The sequence below is a fragment of the Plectropomus leopardus genome, chromosome 19 (assembly GCF_026936395.1).
Source record: "Plectropomus leopardus strain MGB_pleo_1.0 chromosome 19, ASM2693639v1, whole genome shotgun sequence".
Lineage (NCBI taxonomy): Eukaryota > Metazoa > Chordata > Actinopteri > Perciformes > Serranidae > Plectropomus > Plectropomus leopardus.
In genome coordinates this window covers 15,645,777-15,667,983 of record NC_142194.1, presented here as the reverse complement: position 1 = coordinate 15,667,983, position 22,207 = coordinate 15,645,777, and the positions used below count along the sequence as shown (strand labels likewise).

At 37.2% G+C, this 22,207-nt stretch overlaps 2 protein-coding genes across 6 annotated transcripts in view; both read right to left on the bottom strand.

Annotated features, from left to right (window-relative positions):
* lrp2b (low density lipoprotein receptor-related protein 2b) overlaps positions 1-6,380 on the bottom strand; it is a 58,150-nt gene extending 51,770 nt beyond the window's left edge. For both annotated transcript variants that reach the window (XM_088069942.1, XM_088069943.1), the window contains exons 1-9: positions 6,205-6,380; positions 4,922-5,032; positions 4,580-4,702; positions 3,966-4,082; positions 3,709-3,819; positions 1,996-2,112; positions 1,327-1,443; positions 896-1,039; positions 286-402 (exon numbers count right to left, since the gene is read on the bottom strand). In XM_088069942.1, coding sequence (XP_087926068.1) covers positions 286-402; positions 896-1,039; positions 1,327-1,443; positions 1,996-2,112; positions 3,709-3,819; positions 3,966-4,082; positions 4,580-4,702; positions 4,922-5,032; positions 6,205-6,271 — 1,024 coding nt within the window. In that variant the 5' untranslated portion in view covers positions 6,272-6,380. The remainder of the gene's footprint in view (positions 1-285; positions 403-895; positions 1,040-1,326; positions 1,444-1,995; positions 2,113-3,708; positions 3,820-3,965; positions 4,083-4,579; positions 4,703-4,921; positions 5,033-6,204) is intronic.
* Positions 6,381-9,313: 2,933 nt separating this feature from the next.
* muc13b (mucin 13b, cell surface associated) lies at positions 9,314-21,103 on the bottom strand. Of its 4 annotated transcripts, XM_088070219.1 has the most exons (13): positions 20,969-21,103; positions 18,114-18,767; positions 17,922-17,945; positions 17,668-17,787; positions 16,454-16,563; positions 15,107-15,162; positions 14,812-14,966; positions 12,994-13,122; positions 12,858-12,903; positions 12,706-12,743; positions 11,728-11,815; positions 11,164-11,440; positions 9,314-10,240 (listed from the first exon to the last, which is right to left on the bottom strand). In XM_088070219.1, exons 1-13 carry the CDS (start codon positions 21,018-21,020, stop codon positions 10,052-10,054), a joined length of 1,938 nt encoding a protein of 645 aa, XP_087926345.1. In that variant the 5' UTR covers positions 21,021-21,103; the 3' UTR covers positions 9,314-10,051. The 4 variants fall into 4 exon arrangements, with proteins under 4 accessions (XP_087926345.1, XP_087926341.1, XP_087926342.1 ...); XM_088070215.1 differs by having other exon boundaries at positions 17,922-18,767; XM_088070216.1 differs by having other exon boundaries at positions 17,922-18,701.
* Between the last annotated feature and the right edge of the window lie 1,104 nt (positions 21,104-22,207).

Sequence of the window (22,207 nt, the reverse complement as noted above, 5' to 3'; positions counted from 1 at the left end):
AAATGACCTGATATCGATCTTTGAGATCAAACGATACATCCCTAATAAAAACACACCACAGAATATTGTATCCCATGATATACTGATGTACACAGATCCCGCAAAAATATCAGGAGATCTCAGAAATGAACCTCTCCAGATCTAACTTCATCTATAACCTCTTTGTTAGTAAGAACTGTTTTCTCAAATGGCACCACTTTGTTTTGTTGTTTAACTACAGTCAGGTTTTATATATAGATTCTAGATTTTATTTTTGCAGAAACAAATATGATACATGGCACTCACCGACACAGGAACGGCTGTCATTGGCTACAATAAAACCATCAGGACAGTAGCAAGCACCCCCCTGAGGAGACGGGTGACAGAGGTACTCACAACTCAAAGTGGAGCACTGCTCCAGGCCTGCGAGTCAAAACATACAAATCAACATCACAGTCGAATCTAGGTCAAAAGTTTTACTTGGAATCATCATCATCTACGCAGCTTTGTCTGACTATCAGTATGCCGACCGGCATTACAGCCATCATCAACTGAGTCTAGAGGCCATTAAGCATCCAGAATTTCCTGAAGAAGGTTAATCTTAAACCAGGTGTGTGTGAAGACAGCAATAAAAATGGTGAAAACTATGATCATATCAAACTCTCAACAGCTGACTTCTGAGAAACATTTATGAGCACAATGCAGTAAATTGTCTAAAACCTTTTGCACCTAAATTTATAGCTCTATGTAAGTGCTGTAAATATGGGATGTTAAACGCGTGACTTGATGTCTCTCACTGAAGCAATGCATAATTCAGTTAGTTTCTTGTAATTTGCTGTAAATATAATATGCATACACACAAGAATTCTTACAGGTTTTCTGTGGTATAGTGTGGGGCTCATACAGTGTGACTTACTGCAGGTATGCTGTGCTGTGGAGTTGGTTTCATCTGTTCCTTCAGGACAGTCAGGTTTGGTGTCACACACTTTTCCTACTGGTATACATGCAGTCGAGAATGGGCAAGCCCACTCACCAGGGTAACAGTCTCGAGAGTTACTATCTAAAAACCATCAACACTTGTCATTATATCAGGGACTGGAAACATTTCCACATTACATTCTTAGTTTTTGCAAAAAGCAGTTCTCAATTTTGATTATGTGTCAAAAATTCAACATAATTAAACTACTCGTTTGTTTCTTAAAATTGCTTTTAATTATTTTTTAAAGAAAGTCCTCAGCTATACCAACATGACTCATTCTTGTGCAGTGTTTTGAAGTAACTCTTAAGTTTTTATACTGAATTTCCAGTCAAAACTATTATTCCAAACTCAAGAACAAGATTTCTCACCACATCCTCTCTCGTCACTGTAGTCCCCACAGTCGTTGAAATGGTCACACACCCAATTCTGAGGAATACAACGTCCACTGGTACACGTGAATTCACTGCCACTACAGCTCGGGTATGCTTAAAAATGAATAGATAAGACACATTTATTCTGGCGTCCACCAAATTTTACATTTTAATAATCAAAACACTTTTTTTAAAATGTCTTTTTAAAAAAACGGGATGTTATACTTGTGATTATTATTATGCTGGTTCTGGGGATACAAGCAAAAAGTCATGCAAATTGTCCCTTCAAAAAACATCTTAACAATAATTAACAATACTTAAAGATAAGCCTTTTTTGGAGCACAACAATTGCATTTACAAATTCTCCAACAGCTGAATGAATGAAATCATTTTTGGATTCAAGAATTATTTGAATAATAAAGAATTTGTTATGTTACATATAAATATAAATATATATAAATATATATATAAATACATGTTGTTACTAAACATAGATCTATCTTACTTTAATTTCACAATTATTGTACATCTTTGCCACTTCTTATAGTTTCAAAGTGCAATATTTACATACTGTATACAAAACCCTAACTTAAGAAAACAATTAATTTGGTTTATGTTTCAAAAGCAGTTTCTGTTAAAACTCAGTTGTGTCATTTTCATCCTTACTGCAGCCTTGCTCATCGCTGTTGTCCCCACAGTCGTTCCAGTGGTCACACACAAACGAGTGAGGGATACAGAAGCCATTTGCACACTCAAACTGGTGAATAGGACAGTGCTGTGTTGCTGAAAATAAAACACACAGTAGTGTACAAATAATTTATGAATACACCTGAAGTAAAAACACCTTCAGCTTATGTATGGGCAAACTAAACAGAAGCGACAGCAAAATTTAAATATCAGGATTCACCAAAAATCACAAGGAGGCAAAACTGAAAAAGAACCAAAGTTACAAATGCTGAGTTTTTTTCTATAATCAACTGTAACGTTACAATATTCCTGTCAACATAAAAAGATGCACAGGCAGTGGTGGAAGAAGTACTCAGATAATACTTCAGTAAAAGTACAAATACCACAATCTAGAAATACTTCACTACAGGTAAAAGCCCGTGTTACTATGCCTAAGTAAAGGTATAGAGGTATTATCTGCAGAGGTAACGTATCAAAAGCAAAAGTACTGCATAATCGCATAATCGGTCTTTTTTATAATGTTTAATCATATAATATCATTCTGTTTTTCTGACCAACAAATACATGCTAGGGTACTTAAATACGGAAACGCTGGTTAGTTAATGCGCAGCCCAATTTTAGGAACTACTAGATTATTAGCAGTAGTACTGCATCATATCATGTTAGAACAACGTATATTAAAACATTTATAAAATTATTACTGCGATTAGTGCGAAATAAATGTAACACCAGTCGAGTAAAAAGGACATTTTCCTCGGAAGTGTAGAAGAGTAGAAGTTATAAAGCGGCCTGCATAAAATGTAAATAAGTGAAGTAAAGTTACAAGTGTGTTAAAATTGTACTTAGGCACAGTGGCTAAAACTGCTAACTTTAACTTAAATTCTACCGCTGTAAGAAGCTAACGTTGGACTTAACGTTAGCGAGAGAAAAGACAACAGAGCAATGGCTAAAAAGACAAAATGATGATTAACGTTAGCTAACCTTTCACCACAACATTACATTAGAGTTACACTAGCCATACTGTCAGAGATAAATCGACGTCGTACAAAAAGTTTCACAACACTTACGACTGTTTTTAAGATATCCTCACATTGTTGAACCTCTTTTCTATCCAGCTGGAAAGAAATATAGTCGCTGTGCAGCTCAATAACAAAGATTTCTTTACTGTTTTCTCTTGTTATGATTTAGCTAGTTAGGTAGCTAACGTAGACGTGACTATAATGGCAGCCGGAAGTGATATTCCCCTTCCTGTACACTGTCACTGGTCATAGCAAATATTACTATAGTAAAAATGATGGATATACTTAATAATACATTTTTTCACTGAAGAGCTAATGTTGATATTTTACACATAACCCAGTTTGAAAAAAATATGTATAAATGTATGATTTTCATAAAAGAGGTGACGTGACTGTTTACAGGGTTATTGTTTATTCATTGTGTATTTAATATTTATTTTTTTCTAGTTTATCTTTCTCTTTTTCTGTAAATAATAATGAAAAATTGTAGATATTGGATTTTCAGTATGTGGGTGTATGTATATATTTAATTAATTACAGTATATTTGTACTTTTACTCATGTATGGCTTTCATGTACTTCATCTACCACTTATTAATAATACCCATGTGTTTTATGGTCAACATGGTAGACATTGAAACTTTGGGGGTTTACTATGAGTCCTTTCTACTCACTGCAGTTATATTCATCAGAGCCATCTCTGCAGTCTTGCAGCCCGTTGCAGCGCTGAGAGTTGCTGTAACAGGCCCCATTAGTACATGTCTTCTCAGTGCAGCTTGGATAGTCTGCAAAAAACAAAAGTTTATTATGTTAATTTAAAGTACTATCATGTATGCCCAATAATGCAATAATGAAATGATCTCTAACATTTGAATAATTAATTATTATGAGGGTAAACAAAAATATGTGACTGTAGATGCAAAAGTCTTACTGCAGTTGTTTTCATCAGAATTGTCTACGCAGTCCCTGACATGATCACATCGGTATCTGCTGGGGATGCACTGGTCATCCTGGCAGGTGAACTGGTCTGGGCTGCATGTCCGTCCATCTGAATCAAGAGTATGTGAGTGGCTTTTGTTTTGAAATTCTATGTAGCAGACTTTTAATTTGGAATGTGAAATGACAATGTGCAAATGGATCAGAATTAATCAATCACAGTAAAACCTTGAAAATACATAGGCCCAGAAATGTTTTCTACTAAACTACTGAAAGTAATAAACTAAGGAAAGGAAATTGTTATTTTATCTCATGTATGATTTATTTTTCAACTTTTAGTGTAAAGTTTATTAACATGTATTACAAGTTTAATTTGGATTTCCCATTTAAAAGGTTTAGTTTTATAGCAAGTTGACATGGCCACCTAGTGGTTTTACTCTTCATTACTGCACATGAGCGGGGAGCTTTTTTTCCTCCATGATGTCCCTTAAGCTTCTGAATGATATCAGTGTTTACGTGCTCTACCTTGAGCCAGTTTTCATAACATACATGAGTTTTTTTCAGTGTCTTGTTTATTAACAACAGCACATCAACAATAACTTTGCATACCACAAGCTCTGTCTTCATCTGAGCCATCAACACAGTCATCCTCTCCGTCGCAGACAAATCCCAGAGAGATGCATTCTCCACTTGTCACACATTTAAATTCCTCTGAGGTGCATGCTGGAGGTGCTACCAAAAAGATCAAAACATTGAAAGACTTTACACATAAATAATAGTGCATATGGCTCTGTGTGTATGCATGATTTTATGTTTCTGTACAACTCTTGGTTCCCTTTTTAGCTGTCCAACTTTATTTTTCCTGGGTGGTGAAATTGTAAAATTGCCGAGTTTTTATCATGGTTTTGCTTGGTGCTATGTGTGTTTCCAGTGACTGATTGCAATACTCACGACAGTTCAGCTCATCTGAGTCATCTGTGCAGTCTTTAGTCCCATCACACCTCCACGCTATGTTGATACATTGTCCATTGGTGCACTGAAATTGCTCACTGCTACAACTTCCTGCAGAAAAACACACAGAAATAGAAGGATGGACTTAAAACATCTGTCATTGTTCATTTTTCTGTGGTTATGATGTGGGTTCAACTTGTATAGTTTAAGATGTCATCAACACATTTAGTAATGTCACAATTTAAGATGCCTTTGTTGCTTAAATGAAAAAGTGCTTTTTACAGTTTCCTTGACAAATGAGTTACCACGTTTATGACAGCTGTAGACACGCTTTGTGTGCAAAATTTGAACCTTAAAACATGTGATTTGACCATTAAAAGATAGTTAATTCTTCACTGTGAATAAACAGTACATCCTATGACCTTGGAGTATACAGCCAATCATTGGGAAATAGATCATAGATCTCTTAATCAGCACAGAGGTGTGTACTTTGTATCTCTTGTGGTTTTCAGTCATTTCCATTCATCCATCCATTTTCTGTAACCACTTGTCCTGCCAAAGGTCACATTTACACCCACGGTTAATTTAGAGTCACCAATAAACCTAACCCGCATGTTTTTGGGAAGCTGGAGAATCCAGGGAAAAACTACACCAAGAGAACATGCATACTCCACATAGACGGGCCACAGCTGGCCAGCAGGTTCGAACCTGAACCCCCCTTGCTCTGAGACAATTGTAATTTCTTATATTTAATTCTGAATTAAGCCCAATACTGACACAAATAGTTGTTTTTTTTAAATTTGGCAATGTAAAATTATGACTACCCCAAAACTTTGCATGGATGTGACATTTGAATTCCCTTCAAAATGCTTGTAATTTTATATATACTTTACCTTTTATTCTTTGCATAGTACTTCAACATATACCTTTTACAACTAAAATTGCACAAATGAATAAATAAATATAAAAATAAAATAAAATACAAAAAAAGTTCTTTAATAATCAAATGACTGTTTTATATAACTTTTGTTATTCTTTGTGTGTCTCAAACTTTTGAGCCTCAATTAAGCATTAATCTCTGTGCATCTTTGTGGAGATCAAACATGACTGTGATTTCGATCCTTTAAAACTCAATATTTCAGTATAAATAGCACTTTGATGATGGTAAAATCCAATCTGTTATTACTATTCATTGACATGCACTTTTATTTTTTTCATGACTTAGCTTTGACATATTGATCTACAGAAAATAAATTTGTGCAAAATCAAGAGCATACACATACCTTGAGCAAGAGGAATTTCTTGGGACAGCAGTAGAAGACACAGAAGATGAAGACCGTTAAGGCCCATAATATAAATTTGGTGTTAATATGACAAAGTATGTACACTCATGCTAAATGTCACTCTCTCAATGAGCCTGGGGAAGATACTGCCGATGGGATGGAGATGTGTAACTCAGAGCCACCAGGAGACCAATGATGTGACATGGAGTAATACAGCTTTTTATGGCTCGCCCCTTTACATAAAACTCATCTAAGATTAACTTTTACCTGTTAGCATGTTGTCTACATCAGCAAGAAAAAGTAATTACTCAGTTTTGTGTGACACTGAGACAGGAAGTTAACACTTTCTGTGGCTGAAACCAGAGTTGAGATAGATAATTTAGTTCTTGAATATAGTGATCATGAGTGTTTTTCACCAGCTTTTCATCAGTTCTTTACAACATAAGAACACAATTTATATTCTTAAGTTTTTCAATTATAACTGCAGTAGTGTAGTATATAGCAAAAATATGATGGGGGCATGTAGCACCTTTATTTAATTGCAACCAGATATTTCTGCAAAATTGATGGTGACCTTGTAATGGCATACAGGGTAAAGCTAATTGGATTTGATGTTTCAGTCCCCCTGGTAAATCAGCACTCCTGATGTTTGCAGTGGGACTCCTGTGGTAGGTTAGGTCCATCCTCCTGCTCTGTCTTCATCAGCAGCCTAGTTACTGTGTTTCATTTAAATATAAAGCAATTTGCAACTATTGTCTGTTACATTTGAAAAGGACTTGATTGCTTGTTGGAGGGAGCAACACCTCACCCTTATTTTCTTCAAAAGACTGGTCATAGATATAGTACCACTTCAACCTTAACTTAATTTTTGTCCCTAAAGGGCAATTGGTTGAGGGGGCACACAATGAGCTGAAACACCAGTAGACATTGGAATACAGCCATTGCAATGTAAAAAAAAATAATAATAAAAAAATACTGTGCAAATGGAATGATTCGCAGCACCTGAAGTACATAAGGGTAAATAAAGTGCATAGTGACCCTAAAAGAAAGATAGGATGGATTACAAGATTAACATCTATTTCCAATAGGAAGCACCCTAAATATTGATAACATCTAGAAAATGTGTTCACCAGTAACAACCATCATCATTATAATCATCATCATCACCGTCAACATCATCATCAATCATCACATAAACATACCAAGAATGGGAAAATCTTGGTCTTCTAGTCCTTTTAGGCAGCTTCAATGCCAGTCAAGAGCGCTTAGTCTTTTCCTCTCATAAGCGTCTTCAAGACCACTTCCATAACATATGCCAGCTGGACTGTTGTGGATCATGTCTCGTTGTAGACACATGCGGGGGGGAAACACAAGCTTTTTTCCCAGGTCCCACATTCCTGTACAGTCTGATATGATGTAAGCATCCAAGTCACCTAGTGGAAGGTAAATGCCCAGCTCTTTTTCTGGCTGTTTACAGTATACCTACCTATCAGCGAAAAAGATACTCAAATATATAGAAGAGTATACCAAATTCCTCCTTGGTAACCTACCTATCTACCTAGTAGTATACCTATCCCATCAACTACCACTACACCACTGCAGCCACTGTTTCACAAACTGTATTTGCCGATCACTCCTTCGAGCTTTTCTACTTAGTTAGTGGGGATTTCATTCACAGTTAAAAGCCACGTGAGTCTTGGAAGTAGCCATGCCAAACTGGAGGCACCACAGCTTGAGTTTTCCTGTCAGGAGTCTTCTAATATGCCAGCTGTGTGTGTGATGGTATTCTTTATGGTTTGTTCAGATTGCTTGCTGTCCTTGAGCTTTGCATCATACCATCAGCCCGAGCTCATCACCGGCATTTCTGAAACAGTCACCTGGTGAGCGGGGGATTTACAATGGCAGTGCTTGAGCAATGGTTTGGTGGTACAACTGTTATGTTTTCATATCAGTTACACATAAGATATTTTCCAAGAGAGTATCATTAACTAACAGGAGCTGTGTGTCAAGTTAATATCAAATATTGTCACATCATTGAAATATTATTATTGTACAGTTATCAAACAAATTGCATATTGGCAGTTTCTATTGGTTCTTTATTGCATTTTACAGTGTGCCTTGTCAAGATAAATCTGTTTAATTACTTTATTGCAGAAAGGAATTTTGCTTTGCGACCAAAACGAGAAGTGCCAAAAATCTGCTGGTGGTAAATGCTGCATCAGTGAAAGCCAAATTGAAATCGCTTTATCCTCTTTAGTGCAGTGAAAGAAAACTGTAACGAATCTACACTTACAGCTACTGAATATTTGGACTATCTGCTGCGGCCGGAGGTATATGAGCAATTCAGCAAATGATACACCTGCTGTGCATTTAGTCACTTTTTCTCTATTGTTCTGTGTTATGAGAAGATACATTTGAATATAATACTTTTAAATATGAACACTGTAGCACAAGAGTGCTCCTTAAAGCACAAGAGCGGACTTTAAGGACATTTTTTGTTATTTGAAACACACACACACACACACACACACAAACATAAATCAAAGTATATTTGGACTATTACCTGTTAACTGTTTGTGTATATCAAACTTTCGCACCCTCCAGTGGCAGTACAAGAAAAGACAAGAAAAAAGCAGTGCACACTGCGACGGCCTCACAAAGGGACGTATTCCAGTCTGTGATGATACAAAATAACTGTTTATTTTACTCAAAATATCATGTAACTGAGGTCTGTTGACCATAAATTCCCCCAGTTAAGTCAAACTTGTGATAATGAATTGAAATTAAGCTGGCTTAAATGGTGTCACAAGGGGGTGATAATTTTTTATTTTTATACTGCTTTTCTTAAAGTAATTATAATCATAGGTAATGATTTGTCATGAAGCTGATGTAGACAGTAATTTTCACAGGCGATAATTTATACTTTATAAATAGTTTAAACAGACCCTGTCCAATTTGATCCGGGAACACAAAAGTGCACAGAAAGACAATATGATGGTTAAAATAGGCTTTAATATATTAATGTCTGTATGTAATAACTTTTTCATAGTTAAAATGAATTAAATATCATAAATATATTATGAGTGATAAAGAAAAATTAATACAAAAATAAGTAGTAAAATATTTATTCATGTTGAAAAACAGTTTGGTATCAATCAGACATTAAAGTGGTTAAAAATAAACAAAATATACTCAGTGCTACAAAATAAAACATCAAACAATTTCGATGTAGTAAACATTTGACACAAATTATACTGAAATATATAAAGGGACCCAGCATGCCCTGATTTGGAGTAATAACTCATTTTATTTTATTAGAAGATAAGAAACTAGGTCCATGAGCAAAAATTGAATACAACATTAAAAGTATGACTCATATTAACCACATTTTACATAAAAAATGATTAAATATAAATTCATAGACAAGTGAGACATTATCTGAGCAAGAGAATTATAAAAAAACAGCAACTCATTTCTTGGTTTCACTGTCATAAAATTATATATATATATATTATATTTTCAAAGCTTGACAGTAAAAATACTGAGAAAGCTCTGAAAAGACCTACAGAGTATATCTTATTTCAAACTTTCATGAAGTTTAGTCAAGGAAAGACAGGAATAAATTATTACAGCTCACAAATGGTCAGCAAAGAGTTCACACTACTGCCCATTTCTTCATTCATTGCACAAGACCTATGCAACCGCTGTGCTTCTGTTTATATAACTCCTCATATCCTCAGAGTAGGATATCAAAGGTGTACAGTTTTGGGGTAGTGGGGGGTGTTTTTAGCACCAAGTTTTTGTTCTGGTTAAATGTCACAGTAAGGTAAGCATTTATGCCTCCTCTTCAATTGTAGCGTCTTCCGTCGTCGTGCGTGTAGTAAGGGTTGCTGTGGCCTTGGCTCTGAGCATATGGGTTGACCTGAGGTCGATTCTGGGCATAGGGGTTGATCTGGGGTCGAGACTGACCATAGAGACTGCTCTGGGGTCGAGCCTGAGCATATGGGTTCATATCGTCATGGTCGTCGTAAAGCCGCTACAATGAAAAGAGAATTTCTTCATGAGAAAATTGCAAAACCAAGCATGTACATCCGACATGTCCTCTTCTCTTACCCTGCTGAATGTATTAATTACCTCTCGGCTCTGTTCCATTAACTAAAATCGTTTCAGGACATAGTTTTTACATTTTAGACTTTGTTAAAGGCCCGCTGTGTAGGATTTGGGGGGATATATTGGCAGAAATGGAGTAAAATATAATAAGTATGTTTTCTTTGGTGTATAATGACCTGACAGTAAGAATTGTCTTGTTTACGCTGCCTTGGAATGAGTTTTTTATAGGTCCTCTCCCGCAGAGTCCACTATGTTGCTCCACAATGTTTCTACAGTAACCCAAAATGGAAAAACAAAACACTGGCTCTAGAAAGGACCATTAAAATTTTAGCTTTTTTGTGTTGTTCAACACACTTAGCAGCCGTTCTGCAACAGAACTGTTAAATTGTAAAGCGGTTTAAAGCACCTGGTCTGTTTGTTTAGGAGAGGTAGAAGACTTCTATGGATAATTCAGCTCCTGGTAAAAAAATCTCTTGAACACCTGGTTGAGAAAAAAGGTGAGCCCACAGCCCAAGTGCTGGGCTAGTGAGCCATCTCTGACAAGCAACACTGAAGAAATTGATTTGTAACATGAAATTGCTTTATTAAGTGCTTATACCAGTTAAAATCACCAGGTCTGGAGAGGAAGATACCTCTGTGGATAATTTGGATCCCAGTTAAAACTTCCTGAAGAATGAACACTTAAGGAATTCTAACCGGGAGAAGTTTCAGCAGGTTTCAATCTGCTATGCTCATAACTTGAAGCCACTACACCCCCCTCAATCTTACACGCCGCTCCTTCAATTCACACTTCCTACCCACCTATGTTACTTCTCTTTACACATCAAACACACTCAGAGGCATACTCACCGTGTTCCTCCCCACAGGTGCTAAGTTTTGCCGGCTATTGCTCTGAGTCATCTCCAGGTTGGTTCTGCTGTCCCAGCTGTTGGTGGTTGAGGCCCGTGGGATCCTGGGCACCCCGGCATTGGCAAAGGTTGACAGGCCATTGGCTGACCCATTAACTGAGGCTGCCTGGCTGTTGGCTAAATTGCTGTTAACCAATGGTTTCTTGTCAGGAGCTTGGCTGACGTAATGCTTCCCAGTGTCTGCAGTTTTGTTCTTCTTAGAGCCCTTCTTTGAGGATCTAACCAGTTGGAACAAAGGTATACATTATTTGGCTGTATCTCTGCATTGCAGTCTCCATTACAACATTGTAAACATTTTTTCCTTTTTTTTCAAAATGTGTGTGTCTAAAATAAAAAGGCTGCTTGAGAACACCAGGCTACTTTGTCACAATAAAAAAGGTTCATAATTAATCCGATGGGTTACATAAAGGTTAATAAGTAGCCTGAGCGAGAGAGAAACATGGCAAAGACATAGCAGAGGCAATAAGCAACTAAAAGTAGGAAAGTGACAAGATAAGAAACTCACTTGGTTGCAAAAATTATCAAAAGAATCACTGTGATGAGCAGCAGTCCCCCAAACACGGCGCCGACGACTACCAGCGTCAGCTTCCATGCTAATAAAACACAATGACAAGAACATCAATAACAAGGCTGTGCTATTCAAATACCAACTTTCCTATGAAACAAAATCTATTATGTGTTTCACAACAAAGAAAAACCTTAGTAATATCAATAATTAACTTCAAAACACCAAAGTCTGTTTACAGGTCTCATGTGAGAGTTGCAGAGCATTTTATGGTTTCAGAGGGAGCTGTCCAGAATCTGATACCTTGACTTGATCTCCTCAAGGGATATCAATTTAATCAGCATTTCAAAATGTCGTGGAAGGCTTATCTGTTGCATGAAAAGGAAAAGTACAGACAGGCTATTTGTAATTCAAGTGAACGGCAGCAGAATTCCTAAAGTCACTGGAAGACATAAAGGGCTGGATAGAAATCGGAGGATCTGCAACCTCTGTAATGACAATCATGTGGGAGATGAGTGTCATATTTTTTGTTTGAATGTCAGATTGTACGCTTAATGAACTATGGAAAAAAATATCTTGTTAAGTATTATTTAAACCACCAATCTATGTTTAGGTCAGTTTTGCTATTACAATCAGATAAAAACTTGAAGAATGTCATTCCTTTGTTTAGGTCACATTAGTTGTACTTTAGCACAGCCGTGTGCCATTGTTCTGTTATTTTTTTTATAGGACAGAGCTTGTTTTATACTTGCCAGAAGTTGCATATGATCATGATTTGGGGAAGTTATGTAACTGGATGAGGGAGATTTTTTTCCAGTCGATAGCACATGAACTAGCCACTGATTTTTTTAAATGTATATTGTCAACAACTTTGTGATTTCTTATATCAATTGGTTTATTTAAAATAACAAACATTATCACTATGTCATTTTTGTTGTTGTTTTTGTCTCTACTGTCAAACACATGCTTTATACTCACTTTCTTTGCAGTTGAAGCCAGATCTACCAAATGAACAACTAAAAGACAACAAGACAAGGTTCACTTTGTTATTTCATTTAAACACAAGCTCTGTAAACTTGGCAATATTCACGATCAATTGCATGATATGCTGATGAAATAAAAGCACTTACTCTTCACATTCTTTGGAATTAACAGCATATTTACCACTGGGACAAGCTGCAGAAGTACGAAAAAAAGTACAGTTGTTTAGATAGAAAACAGTTATTATACAACACACAGGCTTTAGCTCTCACTAAATTCCCTTACCAATGCACATTCGGTCACTGAAGTTTGTCTCTATGAAGTCTTCCAAACAGGTACAGTTAAAAGATCCATCTCCTGAGTTGCATTTTGAAGTACTCAAATCACAGGGCTTCTTATCACACAGGTTTGAATCTTTAAATGAAAGAAAGAAAATAGAGTCAGTACACCTATTTCAAATAAGTTCAAAGTACAAGTACAAAACAAAAAATAACTACATGATCAGAGCTGCAGTCTGAAATGTAAAATTTGCTGACAGCAGTTGAGAAACACTATTATCAGTAAGATGTTATTACTCATTAGCTGAATTATACTCTGCACACTGTGCAAAGATCACTATTAGTGCAATGGCAGAGGGCTTAAAAAGACAGGGGTAATCAGATTTTAACTTCAGTATTTTGAAAGGCTACACTAATGTTTTAGTCTAGGAGGAGCCCATCATGTATGATTACATGACAACATAACATGTTATATAATGGAAGGCCACTATGTCTGTTGTTAAAAGTACCTGTTGGATTAACATATGAGGATTTAAAAGCAACAAACACTGCTGGAGAAAATCAAAAAACATGAGGCATTCAACAACAACCAATATTCTGATAACAGACAAAATATTAAAATGTATCATGCTGGATAGTGGGAAAAAAAGGGGTGGGGGGCGGTTGAGCCTTGCCACATGTTGCTTCACCAACATTTATTTTCCTAATTTTTTGGTTGTTTGGTAATGTTGAAACTACCGTTAGAGGAACTGAAATGCTACTGTACAGGTCATTTAGGAGTGTCATGTTAAGGTCACCCGTAAACAGAGACAAAAATGAGGAAATATTTAATGTGTATATCAGACAAAAAAAAGAGTGTGGGTGTCTGGTCTCTGTGACTGAGTTCAACAGGTCATGCAGAAAAGGAAAAAACAACTCCTAAAAAGGGACTGTCCTCGAAGTTGACCAATCACCAGAGAAAGTGCCACGCTGAATGGGGAGCCAGATGACGAGGGGAACCAACCAGAAGATGATTCTACCTTCATTTACATTTCCTCATTGTAAATAGTATAAAATACTGGATCAGGGAAAGACAGGTTGTCAGAATGCAGGTTGACTCGCTGATGTTATCGGCTAGGGAGAGGCATTTCTGATCCAGAGCTCTGTAACTGCTCATTGCTTGCTTGAAAAGATTCACTAAAAGGTTTGAACTCAAAATTCTAAATTTTGTGTGGACATTCAGTTATTTACTGTTTATTGAGTTGCTTTTAAGAATTCTGAACATAGCACTCACCCTGGGAGGGTGAGAGTTTTTTCTACTTGCAGCAACCAAGAGAAAAACTCCTTCAGCACCGTCAGTTTACATCCACTGAAAGTGCTTGTTTTTGACAGGCTCAGATTATCATTCCAAGTGTTTGGCAACATTATGGAAATGACCCTACAGAGACAGGCTTCTTTTGTTAGAGTAAGATCCTTTATCACTAAACCCACCAGAGTCCATTAAAATGATCATTTTCATTAATAAAAATATAACATAAAGCATGTATAAAGCTGGCATATTTTGACATCTGAGTGGATAAATTGAGGGTTTATTTAAATAAAACCAGAGTTGGTGATTGTTGGAACCGTTTAAAGATTAACCAAGATGTTTTTATGGGTTTTATTTTGTTTTTGGCAAATTCTATATCTGACAGATTAATAAGTTACCTGATTTCAGTCAGCACACAGGACACCAAATAAGCACAAAACATTCTGACACAAAACTCTTCAGTTCTACCTGAAAACAAATCTATGTCTTATATGTTATTTAGATAAAGCTTATCATCAAGAACAGACATAAACTTACCAACAAAAGTTGAATTTTCCAGTATACCAGTCCCACTATTCAGCTTAGTTATAACATCTCCGGTTGTGATGTCAGCATCTGCTTGGAAGATCATCTCTACAGTTGCCTCTACACCATCCTCCGAACGTGACCAAAATTTAGATTCTTTAATGGGCCTAAATAGAAAAGAAATCATACTTAATGAAATTAATATTCTGCAGGCATTAGGGGCAATATGCTGTGAGTGGACTGTAGGCAGTATGGTTCAAGAAAGATACAGTCATATAGTCAACAGTATTGCTTTTCTGGGTCTTACCGAAGCTCCAGCAATGTACACTTAGAGTAATCATTTTCCTTGAAAACAACTTCCAGCTGTGTTTTGGAAAAAAAGAGAAGAAAATACCATTCTTTAGGCCATCATCTGATTAGGAATGCACAGCCCCTTTAGATAAGTTTTATTACTGGGACTATTTTTCTTTGGTAGATATGGTTTAGCAACACTGTACATTCCTTTCAATACACATCACATTTAAAACCCAACTGTGGCACAGGTGAGTTAATGACCTATCACAGTTGTTAACTTCACAAAGTTCTTCAGGGTATTTTTTCATCAAAAATATAAACGCCCTTAAGGCTACATTTAGTAACTTTTATGAAGATATTTATATAATGCATATTTGCTGAAACTGTTGCTTTATTCTATATGAGACAGACTGTGAAAAAATCTTCCTTCTGTGTTTAATGGCATCTACTAGAGTCGACTAAGACGCACGATAAACAACCAATCAAAGCCAAAGAGTCTCTAACACAACTTTCAATCTTGTCAATCATGTCTCGTGAGCTGCAGTCAAACTGGCAACTTGGCACCACTGATCAAATATGAGTCAAGACTCTGTTACTGCACTGAATATTTCTTACCTCAAATGTTTTCAGAAGTGTATTTTAGTACACTGTTAAGCTGTAAAATGAATACATTCTTGATGTAGCTGCAATGTTTGAAACACTCGACTGATGTAACAAGCACCGCCTAAAGGCCAGAACAATTACTCATTTTACAGCTAAACAGTACACTATATTTTGAAAACTTTTGAGGCAAAAATTAGGCAATGCAGTAACAGAATCTTGATTCATATTTGATCAGTGCTGCCTAGTTTGACAGTTCAACCGCAGTTAATGATCAAAGACTGACATGATTGGCAGCTGCTTTATGGACTCCTTGGCTGTAGTTGGCTGTTTTTGTTAATGTGCAGTAAGGCCAATAGAAGCACTACAAGGAATGGAGTATGCATAGGTTTTTTTTTGTTTTTTTCCCCCACAGATTATCTGTCTCATTAGAGCTATGTGAAAAAGGTGACAGTGTCCGCATATATGGAAAACATTTTTTTTTACCAAAAAAAAAAAGTTAGCAGCTATTGCTTTATGGGACAAAAAAGGAGGAATTATTCATCATTTGTTAATCCCTACATAAAACAGCTGGCCCACAGTTGCCATTTTTTGCTGTTGAACCAGACTTTCCACAATAGTTACAGTTAGCAGTTGATTTGATGATCAACTGGAAAATGTAATGTGTGCAAATATGGATAAATATACGTATACTTCTTAGCAAACTAAAATAGAGCTATTTTGGGGGAAAAAAATTAAGAGGAGAGAACTTATTGCTTACCTCTGCATTAATATTTTGCGCGGCATTTTGAAATTCTTCTGAGGACATGTCAGACATAGCTTGAACGTATTTTAATCCAGGCAGGGCTAGTTGTCCGGGGAAAACTTTGGCTAAAACAGAAAAATATGATAGTAAGTTAGTTAGTTAGTTAGTTAGTTTTGTAAACACACAAGACATAAAATAATAAATGAATGTGGGAAATACCGTTAGCCTCTTTCTTGCCAAGAGTTGAATGACAGGATAAACCCACCCCCATATCTGTCTGCTAGTTAAAGGCTACAGCCAGCAGCCGCTTAGCTTGGCATTAAGACTGGAAATGGGCAAAACGCTAGCATGAAACCTCCCATGCTTGTCTGGCAGCCTCACAGTAAAGACAGGAATTCAGGAAGTCATTGTTTGTGCAAGATATAGTCCTAGAAAACCTTATCTAATTGTTCACTTTTTTTGGAGGCAGATTAAACAACTGAAACATAACATTTCAGTTTAGCTGTGCTGGTAAAGAAAGACTTTGTTACCTTTCCACAGAGCCAAGCTAGCTGTTTTCCATGGTGTCCTGTGTTTCTGCCAAAATAAGCTTTACTAAACTATGTTAAGCTACACTAAGATAAAAAAATTAAGTTAATCTAAGCTAAACTAAGCTAAATTAACTGTCTCCTGATTTCATTTGCATATATAGATTTAGAAAACTTGCCATTGAAATAAATATTGCCTAAAATGTTAAACTGTAGCTTTAAGTATTGTATGAAGTGATTTGGTCTTCACTGGTCTTCTCAAATAACAGACTTAAATATTGTGTAATATTACTGTTCTATTTTATTTTAGTTAACTTTTTTTACTGAATATTTCTTACTTTTATTGTTATTCTGTTAGGCACTTATGTTATCTTTACTCCTAATACACTTTACATTCATAAGGGATTTTACTCTTATGTTTGCGATTTTGGAGAAATCTCTGACACAAGAATTTCCTTCAGGTTTGAAAAAGTTTTATCTTATCTATCTAATCTTACGTTATCTTATCTTATCTATCGGCGATTATCATTTTGACTGGCCTGATATGACCAGACTTTAATGAATCTTAGTTCTCTTGAGTAACCAGGTCCTCAAACATCCCACAGACACATGCAGGCCTACACTTTGGCATTATAATTCATTTATTCACTTTTCATGGAGTAATAACCTCAAAGTGGTGATCTGCAAACATATACTACTTACCGCTCTCACATATTTTGGTGTCATAATTGTAGTCGCCAGCAACACACAAGCATACAAAGGTTTTATTGTGACGGGGCTGACAGGTGCTCCCATCACCACATGGTTTTCTGTCACAAGGGCCTTTAAAAGGAAAAAGAAAAACACGCACACACACACAAACAACAATATAAGCATTTACAGCATTATGTCAGCGTCCATAAACAAAGGCGTGCTGGAAAAAATGAAAATCACAGTTTCTGGACACACAGAATTACCTGGAAGCTTTGTGGTTGTGGGAACTGGTGTAGTTGTAGTAGCCGGACCTGTCGTAGTGGTCGGACCTGGTGTAGTTGTAGTAGCCGGACCTGTCGTAGTGGTCGGACCTGGTGTAGTTGTAGTAGCCGGGCCTGTCGTAGTGGTCGGACCTGGTGTAGTTGTAGTAGCCGGACCTGTCGTAGTGGTCGGACCTGGTGTAGTTGTAGTAGCCGGGCCTGTCGTAGTGGTCGGACCTGGTGTAGTTGTAGTAGCCGGGCCTGTCGTAGTGGTCGGACCCGGTGTAGTTGTAGTAGCCGGACCTGTCGTAGTGGTCGGACCTGGTGTAGTTGTAGTAGCCGGACCTGTCGTAGTGGTCGGACCTGGTGTAGTTGTAGTAGCCGGACCTGTCGTAGTGGTCGGACCTGGTGTAGTTGTAGTAGCCGGACCTGTCGTAGTGGTCGGACCTGGTGTAGTTGTAGTAGCCGGACCTGTCGTAGTGGTCGGACCTGGTGTAGTTGTAGTAGCCGGGCCTGTCGTAGTGGTCGGACCTGGTGTAGTTGTAGTAGCCGGGCCTGTCGTAGTGGTCGGACCCGGTGTAGTTGTAGTAGCCGGGCCTGTCGTAGTGGTCGGACCTGGTGTAGTTGTAGTAGCCGGGCCTGTCGTAGTGGTCGGACCTGGTGTAGTTGTAGTAGCCGGACCTGTCGTAGTGGTCGGACCTGGTGTAGTTGTAGTAGCCGGACCTGTCGTAGTGGTCGGACCTGGTGTAGTTGTAGTAGCCGGACCTGTCGTAGTGGTCGGACCTGGTGTAGTTGTAGTAGCCGGGCCTGTCGTAGTGGTCAGACCTGGTGTAGTTGTAGTAGCCGGACCTGAAAGTGTTCAACTACAATTAACTTTGAAATGCAAACAAATAAGACAATAGAGAAAAGCAACCCCCCCCCCAAAAAAATCTGTTTAAGATGTGAGGTACAATTGTCTATGAGATGGATGCGTAACAGGAGGGACAGTTTTATCAGGTTAAATTAAAGGAGAGAGAGAGAGAGAGAGAGAGAGAGAGAGAGAGAGAGAGAGAGAGAGAGAGAGTGTCTGTTTTCCAAATGTATTCTGCTTCATAATAAGTAATAGCATCATCTCCATCAAAATATTTCCAAAAGCCAAAGACAGCATGGTATGATACCATATGCCAAGATAGGATTTCATATAGCTTTATGATGCAGCAAGCATGAATTATGAATTTATGGGCAATGTTTTTCCTTTCCCTCAAGATAAAGATAAACAATCACAGCACGAAGAAGTAGAACTTCAAGGGGGGGGTGGTAAACTAGGCGTGGCTCTGTCATATTTTATACTGATAACCTGTTCACTGTGTAAAAGGTTGAGCATTGTTGTCAGTTTTGACGAGTAACTGTGATTCAGGTAGACATTATGAAGTTCACATAGATAATTTATAAAATAAAGGTTACTGACAAAATGTATGTCATTAAATTACAGTTACTAATCAAGACACTGGTGATTTAAAAGGGGTTACATCCAAGTGCATTCTTTTTTTGGTGAAAAGCATATATTGAGAATATAACATTTATTTAGTTACTTTGCATCTTTTTGTCATGTAGGAAAGTGTGGCTCAGCAAAGCTGTTGGGACAAATATGAGCGCAACACCACAAAGGGTAACTTGGCACTGGGTCTCTTGTTTGATTGGATTTGATGCGTTGCGTTGCATCACATTGCTCTAACCAACTAAAGTCTGCCATGCCCTTGACCACCCTATGATGCCAAGGAAGGGTGGTCATGTCATTTGATGAGAACGCCTACCAGTGCTTGATACATTACTTTTTTGACAAAGTAACAAATAATCTGTAACCTACTACATTTCAAAAGTAAAGTAAAACTTAACTCATCAATAGATACTGTTAACACCATCTGATATTGCAAGCATTGAAGCTAAGACAGTGAATTAGGGGCATTGGTCTAAAAACAATGTTCTAGACACATTTGCACTGTTTTATCAAAAGGGATTTCGATCACATTAAAGCTCTCAGATAGGAAAGATTTGGCTCAGAAATAAATTTAGAAGCTATCACATCCAAACTAAGGATAACTGATTTTTTTTAGTAATAGACCACATTTAGTGAGGATGTAGTACCTAAAATTGAAATACAGTTCACACTGTCACATGTATTTCATTTAAGTATGCAAATTAAATATAAAACAAGGGCCAAATGAAATATTTCACACCAATTATGTCCATTCCGTCAAAAAAAAATTAAAAATAGCATATCCTCATCTGCACCATAAAGCTCCCTAAAAGCTAATATAGGCTTTAAACATGTAAAGCATTAACCAGAGTACAGGGTCTAAAGGGAACAAAGAGACTTCCTTGATTGGAACAGACTCCCAAAGGCAGGTAAAAACGGGGTCATAAGGTAATGGCAGATTGTCTGCAGAGACACAATAGTTAAATATTTACATTTGATTGTGTGCTCACCAAACCAATCCCGTAGTTAAAAAAAAAGGTTGTTAGTCTAAACTGGAAGAAACTATGTAAATTGTGCCCTGATAACAGGTACTCTCTGAGCTGGATGTCTTGATTCAGAACACATTAAAATTGAACAGGCTACTAAGCAAATGGACATACTGGTAAAAGAAAAAAAGGAACAAGGCCAATCATCATTAATTGCAGCTTTACATTTAACACTTACAAAGGTATAGCTGGATCAAGATTTAATAAGCCATGCAATGTAATACATCAAAGCATCTTTATATCAACTGCTGTTTAATAAAAGTCTTAGCAAACATCAGGTGTGTGTGATGACAATATCTCTGCTCTGAGTACTGAATGAGTGACTTATTTAAACCTTAAACCCAGTGCCATTTTAAAGTCCAATCACTATAAATTGACTGAAAGATAGGAAAATTGTCTTTAATTCTTAAGTTTACCTGATAATTTAACCCGTGATCACCTGGGCTATTCCATTTATCTGAGCCTAACGACTAGCAAGGATAAAAAATAAAATTAAAAAAATTAAAAAAGTTCAAGGATTTACATTTTTAAAACATCTGGTGACTTACCAAGTAAGGCAGCAGCTAGGAGGACAGAGAGGAGTTTGATGTCTTGAGCCATTGGAAAATAAATTACGGACAACTCTTCACCACAGGAAAGAAAGCCAGTGAGGGCTGTGAGTTGACGAGGCTTTAGGGGCTCAGGTACCCTTAGCTGGCAGTTTTAATGATTAGCCACTCCTCCAAGGGCGGCGCTGTGTGCTAAAGTACATTTCCCGCCCCAAAGAGAAGACTCGGAGGGTCCACTTTTCATGAAGATTGTTTATCTGTTTATCGGTCTTCCATGACATTGATCCATCTGTGTCAGTTCCTTTGTTTTCATGTTCAGAAAGTGTGTCAAGTCTAGGAGCTATCTAAAGGCTAAGACAGGGGTGACTATAAGCATCACAAACACAACCTCACAAATTTAATCTAGAGAAATCCAAAGATAAAAGAGCTGGCCATGTCGTTTGTTTGACAAATGATCTGTGTTAAATTATCTTAGCAACCACTCACTGAATTATAAGAAACCTTCTCAAAAACTGCACTAGAGAAGATGCTAAAATAAAGTCCTTATTCCTTTAACAAAGTGCTTCACTAATTGTTTTTTTTTTGTAGGCCAACCTTAAAGTCACACCATATATGGTTCATTGCCTGGAGCGGCAAATGAATGGAGGTTAATGGTTGATGCTTCTGTACAAGACATAATAAAATCAATACTGTTACCATGAATGTAAATAATTACATTTCATTAAAGGTAATACTTAGCTATTTGTAAAAAAAAAAATGAACACAATCAGAGGTCAGGTCACATTCATGCAACATCACCAACACGCAAAGCTTCCCGTACCATAGATAGATATTATTATTATTACAAACAAAAACCTGCAACTGACATATAATATGGTAATAAATACATTTGTTCACCACACAGATTACTGTACACTTCTATTTTTCTTTGTTGCTCTTAAGCATATAAATGCAAACAAAATGTCTGGATTCTAGGTCTGAACTGGGCACACACATTAGATCTCTTAAGTCCCTGACATACCAAGCTGACAGTCAGCCGTCAGTGAGTGTCTGTCACCCTAGTTTTGGCAGTGTCCTGCACTAGTCGGACCTTGTTCGGCTAATTCAGTATGTTGAATCGACTTTGGATCCGGGGAGCCTGTCTGTGACAGAAATCACTCTATTCAGCTCAGTGCACGAGAAGAGAAATAGAAGTGAGGAAAGCAAACAAAAGGCTAAAGTCAAGAGGGCGTGAGATCA